The sequence below is a fragment of the Nicotiana tomentosiformis genome, chromosome 9 (assembly GCF_000390325.3).
Source record: "Nicotiana tomentosiformis chromosome 9, ASM39032v3, whole genome shotgun sequence".
NCBI lineage: Eukaryota > Viridiplantae > Streptophyta > Magnoliopsida > Solanales > Solanaceae > Nicotiana > Nicotiana tomentosiformis.
The window spans coordinates 19,087,647-19,108,228 of NC_090820.1; the positions used below are offsets into that span (position 1 = coordinate 19,087,647).

A 20,582-nucleotide genomic window follows, 5' to 3' on the forward strand; every position below is an offset into this window, starting at 1 on the left:
GGCTACATTACTTCAAGTTCGAGCAAACACTCACTCGACTATTAAGCCTAAGGGCTAAATCACTTCTAGTTCGAGCAAAACTCTCACTCGGCCATTAAGCCTACGGGCTACATTACTTCGAGTTTGAGCAAACACTCACTCGACTACTAAGCCTACATGCTACATTACTTCGAGTTCGAGCAAACAATCACTCGATTATTAAGCATAGGGTCTACTCTTACTTCGAGTTTGAGCAATCACTCACTTGATCACTAAGCCTACTGGCTACATTACTTTGAGTTCGAGCAAACTCTCACTCGACTATTAAGCCTAAAGGCTGCTCTTACTTCGAGTTTGAGCAATCACTCACTCGACCACTAAGCCTACGAGCTATATTACTTCGAGTTCGAGCAAACACTCACTCGACTATTAAGCCTAAGGGCTACATCACTTCGAGTTCGAGCAAAACTATCACTCGACCATAAAGCCTACAGGCTATATTATTTCGAGTTCGAGCAAACACTTACTCGACTACTAAGCCTAAGGGCTACTCTCACTTCGAGTTCGAGCAATCACTCACTCGACCATAAAGCCTAAGGGCCACTCTTACTTCGAGTTCAAGATAACACTCACTCGACTGCTAAGTCTAAGGGCTACTCTTACTTCGAGTTCGAACAAGCACTCACTAGACTATTAAACCTAAAGGCTACTCTTATTTCGAGCTAGAGCTAACACTCACTCGACTGCTAAGCCTAAGGGATACTCTTACTTCGAGTTCGAGCAAACACTCACTCGACCGTAAAGCCTAAGGGCTACTCTCACTTCGAGTTCGAGCAATCACTCACTCGACCATAAAGCCTTATGGCCACTCTTACTTCGAGTTTGACCAAACACTCACTCGACTATTAAGCCTAAGAGATTCTCTTACTTCGAGCTCGAGCAAACACTCACTCGTTTATAAAGACTACAAGGTCCGACTTCAATCAAATTTCCTAAAGCCTCGAACTTATGAAAACTTTCATAAGGCATGAATGGAACAAAATTTTCACAAGGCAGAGAATAAGACAAAGACAAGTCGGGAAAGGGAAAAGATCTATATATATATATATATATATATATATATATAGAAGAGTATTTACAAGCTCCGATTAGGACCCTACACAAAAAGATCAAAATGGAAAAAACCCTAAGTTTTCTGATTATCTCCGGGGGCAGTCTCTTCTCCATCGGGCTCCTCCCCGCTCTCAGACCCACTCTTGCTCTCATCATCACAGGAAGCCAGGGCTCCAGCATCGACTTCAAGCTCTTTAGCCTTTAGTATCTCTTCGGTAAGATCAAAACCTCGAGCATGGATCTCATCGAGGGTTTCCCTCTGAGATTGGCATTTGGCGAGTTCAATAACCCAATGTGCTCTAGTTTTAGCGGTCTCGACTACCTCTCACGCTTGCACTTGGGCAGCTTCAGCATCGGCTCGATAGACGTCCACGATTGCATCCGCCTCGACCTTTGCTTTCTCGGCCTTGGCAAATTCGGAAGCCAACCGAGCTTCGAGCTCCTTTATTTTTCTTGCTTGAACCGAGCTCTTCTCCTTCATGCCTCGAAGTTGACTTTTGACCGATGATAATTGAGCTCGAGCGGTCTCTTTTTCTGCAGCAAGACGGTCCATACCTTCTTTCCATCCCAAGGACTCCGCCTTTATCGTGTCGACCTCCTCACGAAACTGCTCGATCCTCTCGATCTTCTGCTGCAGCTATGAGATTTAAATGTTAGCCACCGTTCCCGAGTCGAGCTCATGAGATTTTAAAATTTTCATTACCTGTTCGATCAGGTCTGTCTGATCCTGGTGAGCCTTGGCCAACTCGGCTCGAAGATCTTTGATCTCTTCCTCTCTCTGCCTACTAAGAAGTTTGAGGGCATTTCTCTCTTCCGAAAGCCCTCGGAAGTCGGTCTCACGTCGACTCAGCTCTGCCCAAGACTTGGAAAACTCCTCTTGATGAAGAGCTAAAGCCTATACAAAAAAGAGAAAAAGTTAGGCAGAAAATGGAAAAATATGACATCAACAAAGGGAATCGAGACTTACCTGATTCAGGGCTCGTTGAACCTCGAAGAAAAGACCCGACGCGTCACTCGGGCCGACAACATCCTCGATACCAGTAAACAAATCACGAAAGGGGTCCTCTCCCTCATGGCCCCCATCTACCTCGAGGGTCCCCAAAGCCCGGGCTTCCCGAATTGCCCCTTCGAAAAAAGCAGGGAGAGTAGGCGAGTCTACGATTACTATTTCCCCAAGCGAGTCGCTTGGGGCGTTCTCCTAAGTTGGAAGAGCTTCAGGGCCGACCCCTTTAGATATACCCACCGTTTGTTGACTTCGGTGGGAGGCATCCTCGATCTCCAATGACTCGGGTAATTTTTCCGAGTCCTTCTCCGATATCCGCTCAGTTCGATATGGAGCCCCATCAATCGCCATCGACCCAACTGCCTTTGGGGCATCAATGGTTTTCTTAACTCAGGCCACCAATATGGACCCGTCATTTTATTTTTCTTCTTCTTCTTCTTCTTCTTCTTCTTCATCTTCATCCCCGAGACGCTAAACTGATAATTCAGTCAAAGGGATGGTATTCTTCTTCGGCTTACGAACCGTCCTTCTCTTAAATTTTGGATCTTCGAAAGTAGAGGCCCCTTTTCTCTTATTGTCCTTCGCCGGTTTCGGAATCGGGGCTGAAATCTCTTCCTCGCCAGACGAGGGCCTCATGACCGCATCTTTTCTGAGCCCTACACACAAGAAAATTGATTAAGTATAAAAAACATTTTGTTCGAAGCATCGAAGACAAGGGAAAGAGGCTTACCATGAGTTTTAGCTCCCATCAGCCCTTTGATAAGTCGCGCCACGAGTGTTTGGCATATGTGGAGGTCGAAGCCAGGCCCCATACCCAACTCTCAAGGTTAGGAATAGTACCGGGCATCCAAGCGACCGCTACATCACGAAAAAAGATATCGGTGAGAAAGAAACGAAAGAGCAAAACAATAGGAGCTAACAGTAGAATTATACTTACACTTCATGTTCCATTCCTCGAAAAATGGCATATTTTCGGCCGGGATTAGGTCGGAAGTCTTCACTTGAACGAACCTGCCCATCCAGCCTCGGTCCTTGTCCTCGTCTATGCTCGAGAACAACACTTTGTTAGCCCGGCGCTGGAGTTTTATTAACCCACCTCAATAGAGGCGGGGGCTGTACAATCTAATGAGGTGGTCGAGGGTGAAAGGCATCCCCTCGACTTTGTTCATGAAGAAGTGAATTAGAATAACGATCCACCAAAAGGAAGGATGGATTTGGCCTAGGGTTATTTGGTCTTGGCGGCAAAAGACGATGACAACTGGGTCGAGTGGGCCCAACGTGAAATGGTAAGTATAAACACTTAAAAACCCTTTCACATGAGTAGTAATATCTTCTTCGGGAGCCGGGATTATCACTTTTTTGTTCTCCTAGTTGCAATCTTTCTTTAACTGTTTAAGATGTCCCTCGGTTATCGAGCACATATACCTCGATACTGGCTCGCATCGACCGGGAACCAGCGAGGCTTTGTCGATCTTAAAATCAGAGGTAAGAACACATCCCCCGGGAACACACTCCTCAGGTCTTGGCTCCACCGGTGTTTTATCGCCGGCGGGCCGCGAAGAAGAAGCTTTTTCTTTTGAGGAACGATTTTTGACGTTTTCGCCATTTGGATTTGAAGATTGAAGACAGAGGAAGATGACAAGATTTGGTGCTGTGAAGAGGGATTTTGCAGTGAAAATCACAGATTCACAGATGAAGAACTCAGAAGATGTGAAAAAGAACTTAGAAGATTTGGAAATTGGAGATATAAAAGTAAAAAATGGTAAAAAGATGAGCTATTTATAGGGTTGGCAATGACGGTTCAATATCAGTAATGGCCGACCATCATCTGACATACATTTAATGCCTTGGTAACTGAACCGATGGGACATATATCGCGTACATCATGGTCGGGCTCGATGCAAACGTCAGTATATATCTAGTCATACCATTGAAAAATCATGTCGTTTCTCGCCACATTCTTCCCGAGAAATGAGAGAACTATCTGTATACGGTCAAAACCGGTTTCGACTTTCGTATGATTAGTCAAGATTGGAACATAATGGACCGAATGTCATCTTCATAATATCGAGATGAGATCTGAATTTGGGTTACCAAGCTCAAATTTTCTGGGACCGATCAATTACCGAGCTCGAGTCCAAACCGAACTATGAAGCGAAGCGGTGTCATCGAGCTTAAGAGCCAGAGACCGACCAATATCAAGCCCGATTCGATACCGAGCCCCGAGTCAATATCGAGCTCGAGTCAATATCGAGCTCGAGTTAATATCGAGCTCTAAATCTGGAAATCGACCAATACCAAATCCGACCAAGATCGAGCCAAGAGACAAGAGTCGTTACAGCTGCACTAAGGGAGAGAATCTCGGCGGGAATTAGAGAAAAACTAATCTATCATAGGATCCCCATTATGTATTTTTAATTATATCTAAAGTAGGATTCCTTCACTATAAGAGGGATAGCTACTATTTCTGTAGGAGATCCAACATTAAGGCATTGATACACTCTCATATTATTGATATTCACAGAGAAAAATATACTGATATTCATATAGAAATTATCCTTTTTGGGTTTTGTATATTGATTCGTCTTGCTGGTTCATAAACCGTTTTCCATTCAGTTTAGTTTATATTTCATTCTTTATACAGTCAATACTCAATATATTTCTACTTACTTTCTAATTTGTGCCAAGTTATACCATGTATACTTAGAACTACATATAAATTCAACTCTATCTGTTTTTCAGGTAAACAAAACTACAAATATTATGGTGACCCTCTACATTCAATTAAAAGAAAAAAGAAAAAATTATGCGACACATGAAACATTTATTCGATTAATTCTTTTGAACTGAAACAAGAGAGCAACTAGCTCTCGTAACTTAGTTGATTAGAGCGATTGCTTAGCTAGAGAAGTTCTTGAGTTCGAATCTCAACAAAAAACTTTATATTCCTGTATTTCGTCTTCATTGTATTCGTTGCACGAATTTTTCACCATCAGACAAGCAAACTTCCTTCTCCACTAATTTCTCCCAATAAAACTAAAAAATAAAAAATAAAAAAATAAATCTTTCAAAGTCAAATACGCGTAGGGAGTTTATTAAATTGTTAATTGAAAGTCAATTCTTACTATACAATATATTTTATGAAGCAAAGCAATTATATAGTAACATTATTTAATTACCAAAATGTATTTATTAGAAAACGATAAAGGAAAAGGACAAACCAAATACAGTCAAACTTCTCTATAACAATGTCGTTTGTTCCGAATATTGTTGGATGTTATAGCGAAGTATTGTTATAGAGAACATATAGTATAACATAATATAAAATTTGATTCCGAAAAAACTTGACTTTTATGGTAAACTGTTGTTATAGAAGGATGTTATTATAGAACGGTCTTAACCTAGTAATTACATTTTTCTTCGTGGTGTACCATGTTATCACTTGTCTTTAGTTTCTCTATCTCTACCAAAACCGTTGACAAACTCTTTGATAGTAAAAAAAAAAAAAAAAAATTGGTTTTCTCCCTTTTCCGGATTTCAACTTTAATGAGTTTATATCTGTCTTTAATTGAGGTTTTTCTTTTTCAAGCAAAGACCACTAAGCAGATTGCTTAGTGGTTAATTTGATTGAGTTTTTTTACTTATGACTTTGGATTAATTAACAAAATGAGGACCTTTTTTTTTGTTTTTGTTGTCTTTGTCGTTTGCATTCCAACAATCACGGAATTATTATTTTTTTTTTAGAGAAAAATTAGCTCAATGTTCTTGCTCTAAATAAATGAAGCTATTCGATATGTTTCTACAGTCACAAAATTGTGTTTTTAAACTTCATTTCGTTATGAAATGTCATCGGCCTACGTTTTTTCTTTTTGATAACGTCCTACAATTTTCGGATGTACTTGTTAATGAATTACACTAGTTTTTTTGTTTTTTTAAATGACCTCATTATGTTTTAACTTTTGGGTCAGCTATCCCCGACTTCTATATTTTTTTCGACTGTCACAAGCTGGAGTAGTTTTATTATTATAATTATTTTCTTTGACTTCACCGTCTTACGACCTTTTATTTTTTATTTTTTTGTTTTGTTGATTTGTTTTAGTAAATGAAATGAAATATTATTTTTGGAAAGATAAAAAAAGATCTAGGATATTTAAATCCACAACTTGTCCGTAATATAACTGCAATGGAAGAATCATTTGACACCTCTTTTGTCTTTTCTTTGTTTATTTTAATTTGAAATACAAGTAGGAAAATGGAACATATATTTTCTACAACTTTTCCATAATAATATAATAAGAGTAGCGACTTAAGAATCTTTCCGCATCTCTCCATCTATCTTCTTGTTTGTTTTTTTTTTTTGGGGGGGGGGGGGGGGGGGGGCACTACAAACAGTTATACATCACAAGTGGAGTTGATAAACATATTGATAATAACTTGTCTGCAAATGTGATTGAAGAGTAATCAATCAAGATTTTCGAAAGGTTCAACGAAGCAAGAAGAATTAACCTAACTAGCCTCTTACCCAAACGCTAGAATTAATAATATATATATATATATATATATATATATATATATATATAGTCTTAGAGTACGCCTTGTCTCCTCAATAGTATTAATTTTTTTTAAGAAATCATATAAGTATTATTTTAAAAATTATGTTTGAGTTATGTAATAAAGCTAAAAGAAGAAAGCGTAAAATCATGAAAATGATGATTAATGTCAATCCTATTTAATTAACTCAATAAATAAAGAAGCTATACCTCATGGAAGTCCTTAAAATCTTAAATATAGTTCTACTAAAAAAGAATTATTAATTATAATTGTGATTTTTATTCAGCATAAATGATACTTATGAAGGATAAAAGTTGACCAACATTTCATGTTAATATTTCACATTTTTATGATATATTGTGTCAATATAGATAGATAGATTAGACTCGTCTATCGAAAAGTTTTTAGTGCGAACATTGATCCTTAAATCATATTCCATCAAAATTATGATGAAAATATTTAATTAGTTGGATTCAAAATTTTAAATATTAAATAAAATTGTAAATGTTAATATAATTTATTAACATAGAATCATTTGTTGAAGGAATAATTTAGTTTTTTAAAACTACAAAAGCGAAGATGTTGACCAACTCCAACTTTGTGGCAACTATATTTCCAGAACTTTATATTTACCTTATACTTTCAGATTATTTATCTTCAAAATTAACATTTAAAAAATAACTATGCAGGTAATTTTCAAAATTAATACTTTCAAATCTAAAATCCTCGTTGTTTCCAATCAATGATTTTTTTTGTTTTGTTTGTACTTTTAAGCTTTATAAATGTTTAGGTAAACATACTCATAATTATAAATATAATAAATTAGAGAATTTTTCAGAAACCATTATTGCTTAGTAGTTATTAATTTTCTACAACTATCATATACATAATTACTTCCTATATCGACTATTCAGTTGTTACTGTAGTGTATTCGCTGTATTCGCGTTGCTGTATTCATGAACACAACATCAAAAAGCGCCTAAAAATTAAGGCAGTCCACGCGCATGTATTCACATGTATTTGCACCATGTATTCATGAATACAACAGCAAAAAACGCCTAAAATCAGGACAGTCCAACTGTACGTGCATGTATTTACATGTATTCGCGCTGCTGTATTCATGAATACAACAGCAAAAAGCGCATAAAATCAGGGCAGTACAGTTGTACGTGCATGTATTCACATGTATTCTCGCCATGTATTCATGAATACAGTAACGACAATCACCTTAAAAATATGTATGTCCGGTTGTCTAATAACGACAATAATATCAATTAGTGTGATACACTCCTAATATAACTCAACAAAATCAATTCTAACATGCCTCATTATCAAATCAATTAATTAGAATGATATTTTACTTGTATATAATTTTTGTATTTAGTGTGTTTCAATATAATTTTTTTACTGTTGCATTCATTAGATTTAATGTTTGTATTTACTGTACTCGCTATTTTATATTCAGTGTATTCAAATGTATTTGTATTAACAGTATTTTAGTTATTCCCAATACATGTTATTACTGCTGTGTTCGGTATATTTCATTGGTTGTATTCATTGTATTTCTAATTGTATTCAGTTAATTTACTATATTTTATTCTATTTTAAAATTAAATATATTCACTGTCTATATTCTGTTCTATTTTAGTGTTTGTATTCAGTGTATTTCAATGTTTATATCTTGTATTCATGCGTACTGTATGTACAATATGCATGAATACATGTGTATTCAACTATATTAAGAAAATACATACCTTCGAAATACATAAACACAGGCAAAAAAATATATTTATACAAAATACAATGTGTTTGAGTGAATTTGCAGAATACAATATATTTGTATCATTGTGTGTGACTAAATAGTAAAGAAGAGAAGAAAGTTCATTGGAGATGGCGTTTTCCGGCCAAGTCTCCTTGTATCGCTTCACTACCTCTTCCATTACAATTTTACTACGCTTCCAATTCGACCACTTCTTTCTCTTTTCTCTCTTACTTACCGCGCTAAGAATCCCTCAATTTCTTCAATCTCTCAGTCACCCAAGGTATCTCCGCTTCCTTTCTATCTATGATTCAATCTATTTTGCTCGAAAAGAGAGAGAGAAAGAGAGAGAGAGAGAGAGAGAGAGAGAGAGAGAGAGAGAAAGAAGAAAAATTCTAAGAGAGAATCGTTTGTTAATTGACAGAAAGAGAGAGGAAAAACATAAATAGCGAACTCCATGCCTCAATGGTAGTATATACCATAAAATACTTATTTTGCTATAAAATATAAAATGTAGCCATAGAAAATAATATTTTAAAATGATTTTGATTTATAATAAATAGGGTGTGTATACCTTTGCTACATGAGGTAAAATTTTCAATAAATTATATGTCTACCTAACGTGAGAGGGTTCATATTTTTGGAGTAAAAGATTGTTTATTTTACCAATTCAAGTAAGGAATGTATTGGGCATAAATATTTCCTATAATTTAATCATACTTTAATTGTAAAACTTGTATACGGTAAAATTTTAATGATTTTAAAGTCCTAATTATTAGGACTTCTTACTTGATTCAAATAAGGAAAGACTTAATAAATAATAAATTTGGTTTAATTTAAACTCCTAAATATTAGCTTGGAGAATAATCAAATGATTATTTTGTCTGGTGTGAACTCTATTTTAAAAGGGTAAAAAAGGCGAACGGCATTTCTCTAAGGGCCTTTGTGCTTTTAATATAATATAGATATAGATATATACCAACTAGAAAAATTAAGTAGTGAATTCGGATGATCGCGAAAAGTACTAAACAAGTTTAGAGAGGAGAATGAAGTAGGCAAAATCTAGGGGCAACTGCACATATAGTCATTCTCTGGGATGTTATTTAGGGATGGGCCTACACTTATTTTGTTCTGAAATTCTAAACTAAAAATCTTAACTTCAGGACAACTCATGATATTTTTGTCCTTAAAAATTAAACTGAAAACCTAAAATTCAAGACGCACTGGCTAATTCCTAAATAACAACCTTTGAGAGTGGTTACCTAGTGTCATTTCTACCAAAGTCTAGATGATCGCCCATCAACCTAGATACCAATGGCCCAAGCCCATCCAAATAGTGGAGTGTTAAATTTGAGAATTTGAGTACTTTATGTCAATCATGCTATGTAAATGACATAAAAAAGTCTAATTTATAATTATTGGCACCCAGTAGCTCATGTTCATTTTTCATCTTAAGAAATTGATATCCTATAACCAAAGACAATTTTCTCATATTCTAAAATTCTACCATAACCCTCTAACCCTGCACCAAAACCAAATGCCCAAAATCATCCCAAATACCCCTTACCTTTGCAGATACACAGCGGCTAATTCCTGCAAAGTCACCATTGAAGTTCTTCTCCTCATATAACGTTACTCCATCTGTCTCGAATTAGAGGTCCCAGTACACTAGTTATTAACGTGTTGAATCTTTATATGAATCTCAATTGACCACACCAACATTTTAGGCTTCAAAAATACGTCAATTAAACACACATCTCTAGACTTACAGGGCTAAAATATCATACGGGTGTTGTTGCAATAACTTGTTAACATCTTTGGGAAGCTAAAATCTAAAACTTGATCTCAATTAGAGTAGATTTAGTATGGTTTAGGTCAAATTTTGGTGGTTGTCGTGATTTTTTATTTATGTATATCGTCATGTACATCCGTGTGTATTCACATTATGGCAGTGTATATTTCCTTGTATATCCATGTATCTCATATATATCATGTATATTTTTGCATATCCATGAAAATGTGTGCGATACACTAATATATATATGATATAAAATGTGATATACACATATTTTAGGTATTGTCTATCACACGTGTAATAGTGATATACATGGTGATATATGTTATTGCCATGAAATCCTGTCGTAAGAATGAACGTTTTATTAAATGTGTGCGATTTTTGTGAGCGAATCTGAATTTTAGAAGGGGACAAGCGTGAAATTGGAGAATTAAATTAGGGATTGAATACTCATATTCTCCTAATCTTTAGTTTGTTTGGTAGAATTTAGCTATTCGTTGCCAATGTTTTAGGATGTAGTTTTACTTAGCCTAATCTTTGACTAAATCTTGCCAGTAGTTGTGAGAAGTGGTATATACATGTGTATACGGTCGAAATAGGTTTCGGCCTTAGCACGTCCGATCGAGTTCAAACGATGATTTATCAAAGTGAGATCCCGAAGGTGGAGCAAACTATCCTCGAACCTGGGGAGGCCGATCCGTGTCAAGTTCGATATCATTACCAAGCTCGAATCAAAATCTACCATGCTAATAATCCAGAGACCAACCGACATTGACCTCGAATCAATTCGAGGGCTCGAGCCAGGATCGGGCTCGAACCAAGATCATGAGTTCGAGCCGAAATCAAGCTCAAACCAAAATCGAGGGTTCTAAGCAAGATCGAGCTCACAGACAAAAGCCGTTGCAATCCCACTAGAGAGAATCTTGGCAGAAATTATGGAAAAACTGACTTATCATGAGTCTCCCACTGAATGTTTATTTTATTATACTTAGAGCCAAATCCCTCCACTATAAAAGGGCTTGGTTACTATTTCTGTAGGACAAGTTTTCAGGCTTACATTGTAATAAAAGTGTTATATTCTTCTACAATAAAGAATTGTTCATTCAGATTTCTTACATTGATTCTATTTGTTGAATCCTAAGATTCTTTGTTCCTGACAACCTTACCTATTTCGGATTCTCTCTAATCTATATTTACATTTTTATTGATCCTTATATTTTGTGTCAAGTTACGCCACATATCCTCGAAACTGCGTATAAATTCAACCCTATCCATTTTTCGGGTAAACAGTTTGGCGCCCACCGTGGGACCGAGGATAACAGTGGTTATTTGATACAAATCTAAAAAACACGCCATTGTGCCTTGCACTCATTTCCGAAAACATCTTGAATTTCGGATCAGCTGCGAATAACCACCAATCAAATGGCTTCACCAATCGATTACGAAGCCGGTCTTCAAGATGAAACCAACAACTTAGCACCTGGAGCCGGAAGGCCAATTAACGATGGCACCGAGGCTCAAATCGAAGTACCCGAAATTCGAACCGAAATACCACTGGATGTCAATTCACAAATAGCTTTGGAGGCAAATCAGCGCTCTGAACCGGAAAGAAGCATTCAGGGCGATACTCGATCTGTAGCCCGAGATACCCAAAATGCGGGAGAAATCGGAGCTAGCTTACGTATGATCTTCGAGATGCTACATGCCCAACAAGTAGTGATAGCTCAGCTACAGAGCCAAACTCGCGCACAAAGCAGGCCGGATTCCAATCCACTTCGGGAAGTCACCCCCAGAACAGAGCCCGCGATAGTGAAATCTAACGAGCAAGAATCGGGGACTACTCCCGGAATTACTAAATTACTCGAGGAACTCACAAAATGAGTCAAAGTCAACGACAGGAGGGTGGAAACGTACAATGCCAGGGTCGATCAAATCTCGGGGGCTCCACCAATGATAAGGGGGCTTGATTCAAAAAAATTCATACAAAAGCCTTTTTCGTCGAGTACGGCACCGAAGCCAATCCCCAAAATATTTCGTATGCCCGAAATTTCCAAATACAACGGTATGACCGATCCTAACAAACATGTCACCTCTTACACATGTGCCATAAAAGGTAATGATTTGGAAGACGATGAGATCGAATCCGTGTTGTTGAAAAGGTTCGGGGAGACCCTCTCGAAGGGAGCGATGATCTGGTACCACAATTTACCACCAAATTCCATCGATTCTTTTGCCATGTTAGCAGATTCGTTCGTAAAGGCATATACTGGTGCCATAAAGGTTGCAACAAGGAAATCAGACCTCTTCAAAGTAAAGCAAAAGGAGGATGAAATGCTGAGGGAATTCGTATCCCGATTTCAAATGGAACGCATGGAATTACCCCCGGTGACAGACGATTAGGCTGTACAAGCTTTCACCCAAGGGTTGAACGAGCTAAGTTCGACAGCATCACATCGGCTGAAACAAAATTTGATCGAGTATCCGACGATAATGTGGGCAGATGTACATAACCGATACCAATCGAAAATTAGGGTCGAGGATGATCAGTTGGCAGCTCCGTACGGACCCGTTCATCAGAACAGGACAGTTACTAAAAACCAAAAGGAGATCGACAAAGAACAAAGGTCGAACAAAGACCGATATCGACCGTATGTCACAGATCGAGTGAACAACGGTTCAGCATGCAATGCAGTTCGGAATAGTCGAAGGATCGATCGAGAAAAAAATTCTTGGGGGCTTATGAGTAAGAGCGGCTTCGATAAATATGCCGATCCTATAGAAGCACCTCAATTATCAGAATATAACTTTAACGTTGGTGCATCCGCTCTCGTGTCAGCCATCGGACGCATCAAAGACACTAAATGGCCTCGAACCATGCAGACCGATACTACCCAAAGAAATCCCAATCAAACGTGCGAATATAATGGTACCCATGGCCACAGAACTGAAGATTGTAAGCAACTAAGGGAGGAAATAGCTCGCTTGTTTAACAAAGGGCACCTTCGGGAATTTCTAAGTGATAGGGCGAAGAACTATTTTAAAAGCAGGGATTTCAGCAAGCAAAACGAGCAAGAAGAACCGCAGCACATCATCCACATGATCATCGGAGGCATCGATACCCCTCAGGGACCAGTACTTAAACGCACTAAAACATCGACGGTGAGGGAAAAACGATCTCGGACTCAAGATTACGCACCCATGGGGACTTTGTCCTTTGATGATGAATATGCAGAGGGGGTCATCCAACCTCATAACGACGCACTGGTAATATCCGTACTCATGAATAAAACTAAAATTAAGTGTGTGTTAATCGATCCAGGTAGCTCGGCCAACATCATCCGATTGATGGTAGTAGAGCAGCTCGGCCTACAAGATCAGATTGTACCCGCAACTTTGGTCCTAAACGGGTTCAATATTGCATGCGAAATCACCAAGGGTGAGATAATCCTACCAATAAATGTGGCCGGAACCATCCAGGAAATAAAGTTTCATGTGATCGAAGGCGATATGAGATATAACGCCCTTTTCGGAAGGCCACGGTTCCACAACATGAGAGCTGTACCTTCGAACCTACACCAGGCCCTCAAATTTCCAACACCGGGAGGTGTCAAAATGGTGTACGGAGAACAGCTAGCTGCAAAGGAAATGTTCGCCGTCGACGAAGCTAAACCAATGTCCTCACTTTCACCGATAAAAGGTTCGGGCCCGGAAGGAGAACAGGACACCAAATAGCAATCACAGACATCGGCTTCGACCCAGCCAGACAACCAGAAGATCGAAGAGGATGATGATCAAATGGTCCCTTGCATCGACCGTGATTCCCGATGACTCCGACGCCACCAAATCAACAATCGAGGAACTAGAGCAAGTCATATTAATCGAACACTAGCCTGAGCGAAAGGTATACTTGGGAACGGGGTTGAGCCCCGAACTAAGGAAGAAACTCGTTCAATTTCTTATCGATAACATCGATTGTTTTGCCTGGTCCCATTTAGATATAACAGGGATCCCGCCGGACATAACGACGCATCGGCTAAGTTTGGACCCCAGGTTCAGACCGGTGAAGCAAAAGAGAAGACCCCAGTCCGAGAGAAAGCACGTGTTCATAAAAGGCGAGGTAACCAAGCTTCTCCAAGTAGGGTCCATTCGGGAGGTGAAATATCCCGAATGGCTAGCCAACATAGTTGTAGTCCCTAAAAAAGGGAACAAACTTAGAATGTGTGTGGACTATAAGGATTTGAACAAAACTTGCCCCAAAGATTCCTTTCTGCTGCCCAACATCGATCGCATGGTCGATGCCACGGTCAGCCACGAGATCCTCACTTTTATCGATGCCTATTCTGGGTATAATCAAATCCAGATGAACCCGGAGGACCAGGAAAAGACTTCATTTGTCACCAAATATGGAACGTATTGTTATAATGTGATGCCCTTCGGGCTAAAAAACGCAGGGGATACTTACCAACGCCTAGTAAATAAAATGTTCGAAGAATAAATAGGAAAATCAATGGAAGTTTATATTGATGACATGTTAGTTAAGTCCCTGCGCGCAGAGGACCATTTGACTCATTTGCAGAAAACGTTCGAGATTTTAAGGAAATACAACATGAAGCTCAACCCCGAGAAATGTGCTTTCGGGGTCTGTTCGGGCAAGTTCCTCGGCTTTATGGTGTCATATTGGGGAATAGAGATTAACCCTGATAAAATCAAGGCCATCGAAGACATCGTCGTTGTGAACAGCGTGAAGAAGAACGATTTTGCTTGGACCCCGGAGTACCAACAAGTATTAGAGGAACTAAAGCGATATCTATCAAGCCCACCAGTACTCCACACTCCAAAAACAGATGAAAAACTTTATTTGTACTTGGCAGTATCGAAAGTCGTCGTAAGTGGTGTCCTAGTTCGAGAGGAGCAAGGTACGTAATTTCCCGTTTATTATACGAGTTGAACCTTAGGAGAAGCGGAAACTAGATATCCGCTCCTAGAAAAATTGGCACTTGCACTGATAAGCACTTCAAGAAAGTTAAGGCCGTACTTTCAATGGCATCCCATATGTGTGTTAACTACTTACCCGCTTTGTAATATTTTGCACAAACCCGAGTTATCAGGCCGGCTGGCCAAATGGGCCGTCGAACTCAGTGTGTACGATATCGAATATCAACCCCGCACGACCATCAAGTCTCAAATTTTAGCAGACTTCGTGGCCGATTTCACTCCAACCCTTGTAGCCGAAGTCGAAAAAGAACTGTTGAAATCAGGTACATCATCAGGGTTATGGATCCTTTTTACGGACGGGGCTTCGAACATTAAAGGGTCCGGGCTGGGCATAGTTTTGAAATCACCCACGGGTAGCACTATTAGGTAATCTATTAAAACTATCAAGTTGACTAACAACGAGGCCGAGTATAAGGCCATGATTGCAGATCTCGAGCTAGCTAGAAACTTGGGAGCAGAAGTCATTAAAACCAATTGCAACTCCTTGCTGGTGCTGAGTCAAGTAAACAAAACCTTCGAAGTTTGAAAAGGTAGAATGCAAAGTTATTTAGATAAAATGCTTGTCACTTTGCACCATTTCAAACAATGGACTTTACGGCATGTACCACGGGAATAAAATAATGAGGCCAACGCGCTTGCGAATTTGGGGTCGTCGGTCGAGGTAGATGACTCGGGCTTGGGGAATGTTGTTCAACTTTCGAGATCGGTAATCGAAGAAGGTCACGCCGAAATAAATTCTACAAGCTTAACCTGGGATTGGAGAAACAAGTATATTGAATACTTGAAGAGCGGAAAACTCCCATCGGACCCTAAAGATTCCCGAACCCTACGGACTAAAGCTGCTCGATTCATGTTGGCTTCGTACAGAACGCTGTACCGAAGAACGTTCGATGGACCGTTGGCAGTATTCTTGGGTCCGGGAGATACCGATTATATCCTACGGGAAGTGCACGAGGGTACTTGCGGGTATCACTCTGGAGTCGATACATTAGTTTGAAAAATAATCAGAGCAGGGCATTATTGGATCGATATGGGCAAAGATGCGAAGGAATTTGTTCGTAAGTGTGACAAATGTCAAAGGTTTGCACCGATGATCCCCAGAGAGCAACTCCACTCGGTCCTATCCCCATGGCCGTTCATGAAGTGGGGAATGAATATCGTCGGCCCTCTGCCATCGACCCCAGGTAAAGCCAAATTCATTTTATTTATGACTGACTATTTTTCTATATGGGTTGAAGCGTAGGCGTTCGAAAAAATAAGAGAGAAAGAAGTTATAGACTTTATTTGGGATCATATCATCTGCCGATTCGGGATACCCGCCGAAATAGTGTGTGACAACGGAAAATAATTCGTTGGCAGCAAAGTAACGAGATTCCTCGAAGACCACAAGATAAGAAGGATACTATCGATGCCATACCACCCCAGTGGGAATGGATAGGCCGAATCAACAAACAAAACTGTCATTCAAAACTTAAAGAAGAGGTTGAACGACGCTAAAGGGAAATGGAGAGAAATCCTGCCCGAAGTCCTTTGGGCATATCGGACGACGTCAAAATCCAGTACGGGGGCGACCCCATTCTCCTTAGTATATGGGTCCGAAGCATTGATACCAGTCGAAGTTGGTGAACCCAGTGCCAGATTTCGATTCGCGATGGAAGAATCAAATAACGAGGCCATAAATACCAGCCTCGAACTACCAGACGAAAGACAAGAAGATGCTCTCTTCCAATTGGCCGCCCAAAATCAGCGAATCGAAAGATATTATAACCGAAGAACCAAGCTCCGCCATTTCAAGCCTGGGGACTTAGTGTTAAGAAAAATTACCATCAATACCCGAAATCCGAATGAAGGAAAACTAGGACCGAATTGGGAAGGACCATATCAGGTGCTCGAGAACATCAGAAAGGGATCGTACATGCTCGGCATTATAAACGGCAAACAGCTATCAAGTAGCTGGAATGTATCACATCTAAAACAGTACTATTGCTAAAGTACAACCTTTCCATATTTGTTTATATCTCAAAACTGACCCCTGCAGAAGTCCGAACAAGGGCTAAGATGGCTCTCTCGCTTGAAAGCACGTGTTGCACTCTTTTTCCCTTAGACCGATTTTATCCCACATGGGTTTTTCGGCAAGGTTTTTAATGAGGCAACCGTTGATCGTACAACATTTACAAAAATATCTGAGCCTACAAGGAAGTTATATCACAACAACAGGGTTCCAATAGGAAATATTGTAAGAGCCAAATGGTCGAAGCGAACCATGCTCATATAGATTGGCCTAAACCCAGGCGTGTAATAACGTGCGAAGAAAGTTCTCTTCTTTATCGACTTATTATATCCAAGGAAAATTCCTCTATTTTGAGATTTATTATGCAATCAAAAAATAAACTCGACCATTACGCCTACGGGCTACACTACTTCGAGTTTGAATCATTCACTCGACTAAGCCTACGGGCTCTTTTTATTTCGAGTTCGAGCACACTCACTCGACCATTAAGCCTACGGGCTACTTTTATTTCGAGTTCGAGCTAACACTCACTCGACCATTACGCCTACGGGCTACACTACTTCGAGTTTGAATCACTCACTCGACTAAGCCTACGGACTCTTTTTATTTCGAGTTCGAGCACACTCACTCGATCATTAAGCCTACATGCTACTTTTATTTTGAGTTCGAGCTAACACTCACTCGACCATTACGCCTACGGGCTACACTACTTCGAGTTTGAATCACTCACACGACTAAGCCTATGGGCTCTTTTTATTTCTAGTTCGAGCACACTCACTCGACCATTAAGCCTACGGGCTACTTTTATTTTGAGTTCGAGCTAACACTCACTCGACCATTACGCCTACGGGCTACACTACTTCGAGTTTGAATCACTCACTCGACTAAGCCTACGGGCTCTTCTTATTTCGAGTTCGAGCACACTCACTCGCCCATTAGGCCTACGGGCTACTTTTATTCGAGTTCGAGGTAACACTCACTCGACCATTACGCCTATGGGCTACACTACTTTGAGTTTGAATCATTCACTTGACTAAGCCTATGGGCTATTTTTATTTCGAGTTCGAGCACACTCACTCGACCATTAAGCCTACGGGCTACTTTTATTTTGAGTTCGAGCTAACACTCACTCGACCATTACGCCTACGGATGACACTACTTCGAGTTTGAATCGCTCACTCTATTAAGCCTACGGGCTATTTTTATTTTGAGTTCGAGCAAACACTCACTCGACCATTACGCCTACAGGCTATGTTTCTTCAAGATCGAACCATTGATAACTAATAAGCCTAAATTTGATCCAGTTTGATCCAGTTGTTTAAATCATCCTCTCTCTGCCAGTTTAAATCATCTTCTCTCTGCCATCATCTTCTCTCAGCTCGGAGGTCTTTTATTTCATCTTCTCTCTGCCATTCTAAGAGAGTTCCTCTTGTCAATGGCCCGTTGAAGGTCGGTCGCGTATCGATGCAGCTCATTATGGGATCGAGAACATTGTTCTCGATGAATTGCCGCTGCCTACAAAGAAACAAGAAGCGGAGTTAACAAAAAACGAACATAAAGATAGTACCGACAAAATAATTTTAAAAGCTCACCTGATTCAAAGCTTGCCGCAATCCGTGAAAAAGATTCGATTCATCACCAGCACCGGCAATGTCCTCAATGCCAGTAAACAGGTCACGAAAGGGATCTTCTTCATCGTGAGGCATGTCTAGATCGAGGGCTCCCAGAGCTTGAGCTTCCCGAATCACCCCTGCGAAAAAAACGGGAAAGGTAGGCGAATCCTCGATTGTTGCTGCCCCAAATGAATCGCCTGGAGCGTGCTCCTCGATTCGAAGGGGTTCGAGGACCTCTACGGTCATATCCCCTGCCGGTTTACTCCAATGAGATGCGTCTTCGATATCCGATAGTTCGGGGACTCTACCCGAATCCTTCTCCGATATACCTTCAGTTCAAGGCAGAGCCTCATGGAGCATTATCGATCCAGCCGGCGATGCATCGGTGGTTCTCTTCATTCGGACCGCTAGTGCGGACTCATCGTTCTCTTCTTCTGCTTCTTTATCTTCATCCCTTAGACGCAGAACGGATTCCATGGTCAAAGGGATGACATTCTTGTTCGGCTTACGAGCCATCCTCTTCTTCGATTTTGGATCTTCGGGAACCGAGGCTCTTTTCCTTTTATTTTCCTTCACCGGCTTTGGGACAGAGGCCGAAATTTCCTCCTCGTTGGACAAGGGCCTCAAAACTGCGCCTTTACCCAAACCTGCATATGGAAAACCTTAATAAAATATTTTGAAAACCACCTCGTTCAGATCATCAAAGAGTCCGAGAAATGAGCTTACCGTGATTTTTGGCCTCCCACCGACCCTTTGACAAATCACGCCATGAGTGCTCGGCGTATGTAGAGGTCGAAATAAGGGCTCGTACCCAGTTCTTGAGATCGGGGATTGCTCCGGGCATCCAGTGAACCGCTACATCAAAAAAAAGGGGGAGAAGGGGGAGTGTCGATGAGAGAATAAATAAAAGAAGAAAATAGAAGTAACAGCAAGATCACACTTACGTTTCATATTCCACTCCTCGGGAAAGGGCATCTTTTCAGTCAGGATCAGGTCCGAAGTCCTTACTCGAACGAACTTGCCCATCCAACCCCGGTCCCTGTCCTCGTCAATACTTGAGAACAGAGCCTTGGTAGCCCGATGCTGGAGTTTTATTGACCCACCTCGAAAAAGTCGAGGACGGTACAATCGGATAAGATGATCGAGGGTGAACGACATCCCCTCGATTTTGCTCACAAAATATCGGATCAGGATAACGATCCGCCACAAAGAAGGATGGATCTGGCCTAGAGTTGCTTGGTATTGTCGACAGAAGTCAATAATAAGGGAATCAAAGGGACCCAAAGTGAAAGGGTAAGTATACACATTCAAAAACCCATTCATGTAAGAAGTGATATCTTCGTCGGGCGTAGGAATTATTATTTCTTTCTCACCCCAATTGCAATCTTTCTTTAGCTGTTCGAGGTGCTTTTCGGTTACCGAACACATGTACTTCAATACAGGCTCACACCGGCCAGGGACCGATGAATCTTTATCGAACTTAAAATTTGAAGTAAGGACACACGCCCCGGGAATACACTCTTTAGGCCGTGGTTCTGCCGGTGTCTCATCGGTGGCACACTATGAAGATGAAGCTTTCTCTTTCTGAGGAATGGTTTGCGATGTTTTCGCCATTTTAGAATTCAAAGGTGGGGAGTAGAAGAAAGGGACAAAGATTTGGTAGAATTGAAGAGGGATTTTTGCAGAAAGAAATCACATATTTACTGGTAAGATGGAGAGTACGAAGAAGAACTTGGAAAATTTAGAAGATAGAAGATGTAAAA

General features: G+C 40.1%; 1 protein-coding gene and 1 long non-coding RNA gene across 4 annotated transcripts in view; both read right to left on the reverse strand.

Moving 5' to 3' along the window:
* Positions 1 to 1,165: 1,165 nt before the first annotated feature.
* LOC138898452 (tropomyosin-1-like) lies at positions 1,166 to 2,446 on the reverse strand. Its single transcript, XM_070184519.1, has 3 exons — positions 2,336 to 2,446; positions 1,796 to 1,987; positions 1,166 to 1,351 (listed from the first exon to the last, which is right to left on the reverse strand). Exons 1-3 carry the CDS (start codon positions 2,444 to 2,446, stop codon positions 1,166 to 1,168), a joined length of 489 nt encoding a protein of 162 aa, XP_070040620.1.
* Positions 2,447 to 5,123: 2,677 nt separating this feature from the next.
* Positions 5,124 to 20,582, reverse strand: part of LOC138899410 (uncharacterized) — a 303,148-nt gene continuing 287,689 nt past the window's right edge. Inside the window, exon 3 of one of the 3 annotated variants that reach the window (XR_011410982.1) lies at positions 5,124 to 5,159. This is a non-coding gene — a long non-coding RNA (uncharacterized lncRNA). Of the gene's footprint in view, positions 5,160 to 5,589; positions 5,621 to 20,582 lie in introns of those variants that run through there. The other 2 variants (XR_011410986.1, XR_011410992.1) reach the window with 2 other exon arrangements.

Excerpts from the sequence above, each read along its gene's own strand:
- LOC138898452 (XM_070184519.1), bottom strand. The coding sequence starts at position 2,446 with ATGGCGATTGATGGGGCTCCATATCGAACTGAGCGGATATCGGAGAAG. Across the intron at positions 1,988-2,335 it reads CCCACCGAAGTCAACAAACG|GCTTTAGCTCTTCATCAAGA; the intron begins GTGGGTATATCT and ends TTTTTTGTATAG. Across the intron at positions 1,352-1,795 it reads AGACAGACCTGATCGAACAG|AGGGAAACCCTCGATGAGAT; the intron begins GTAATGAAAATT and ends TGCCAATCTCAG.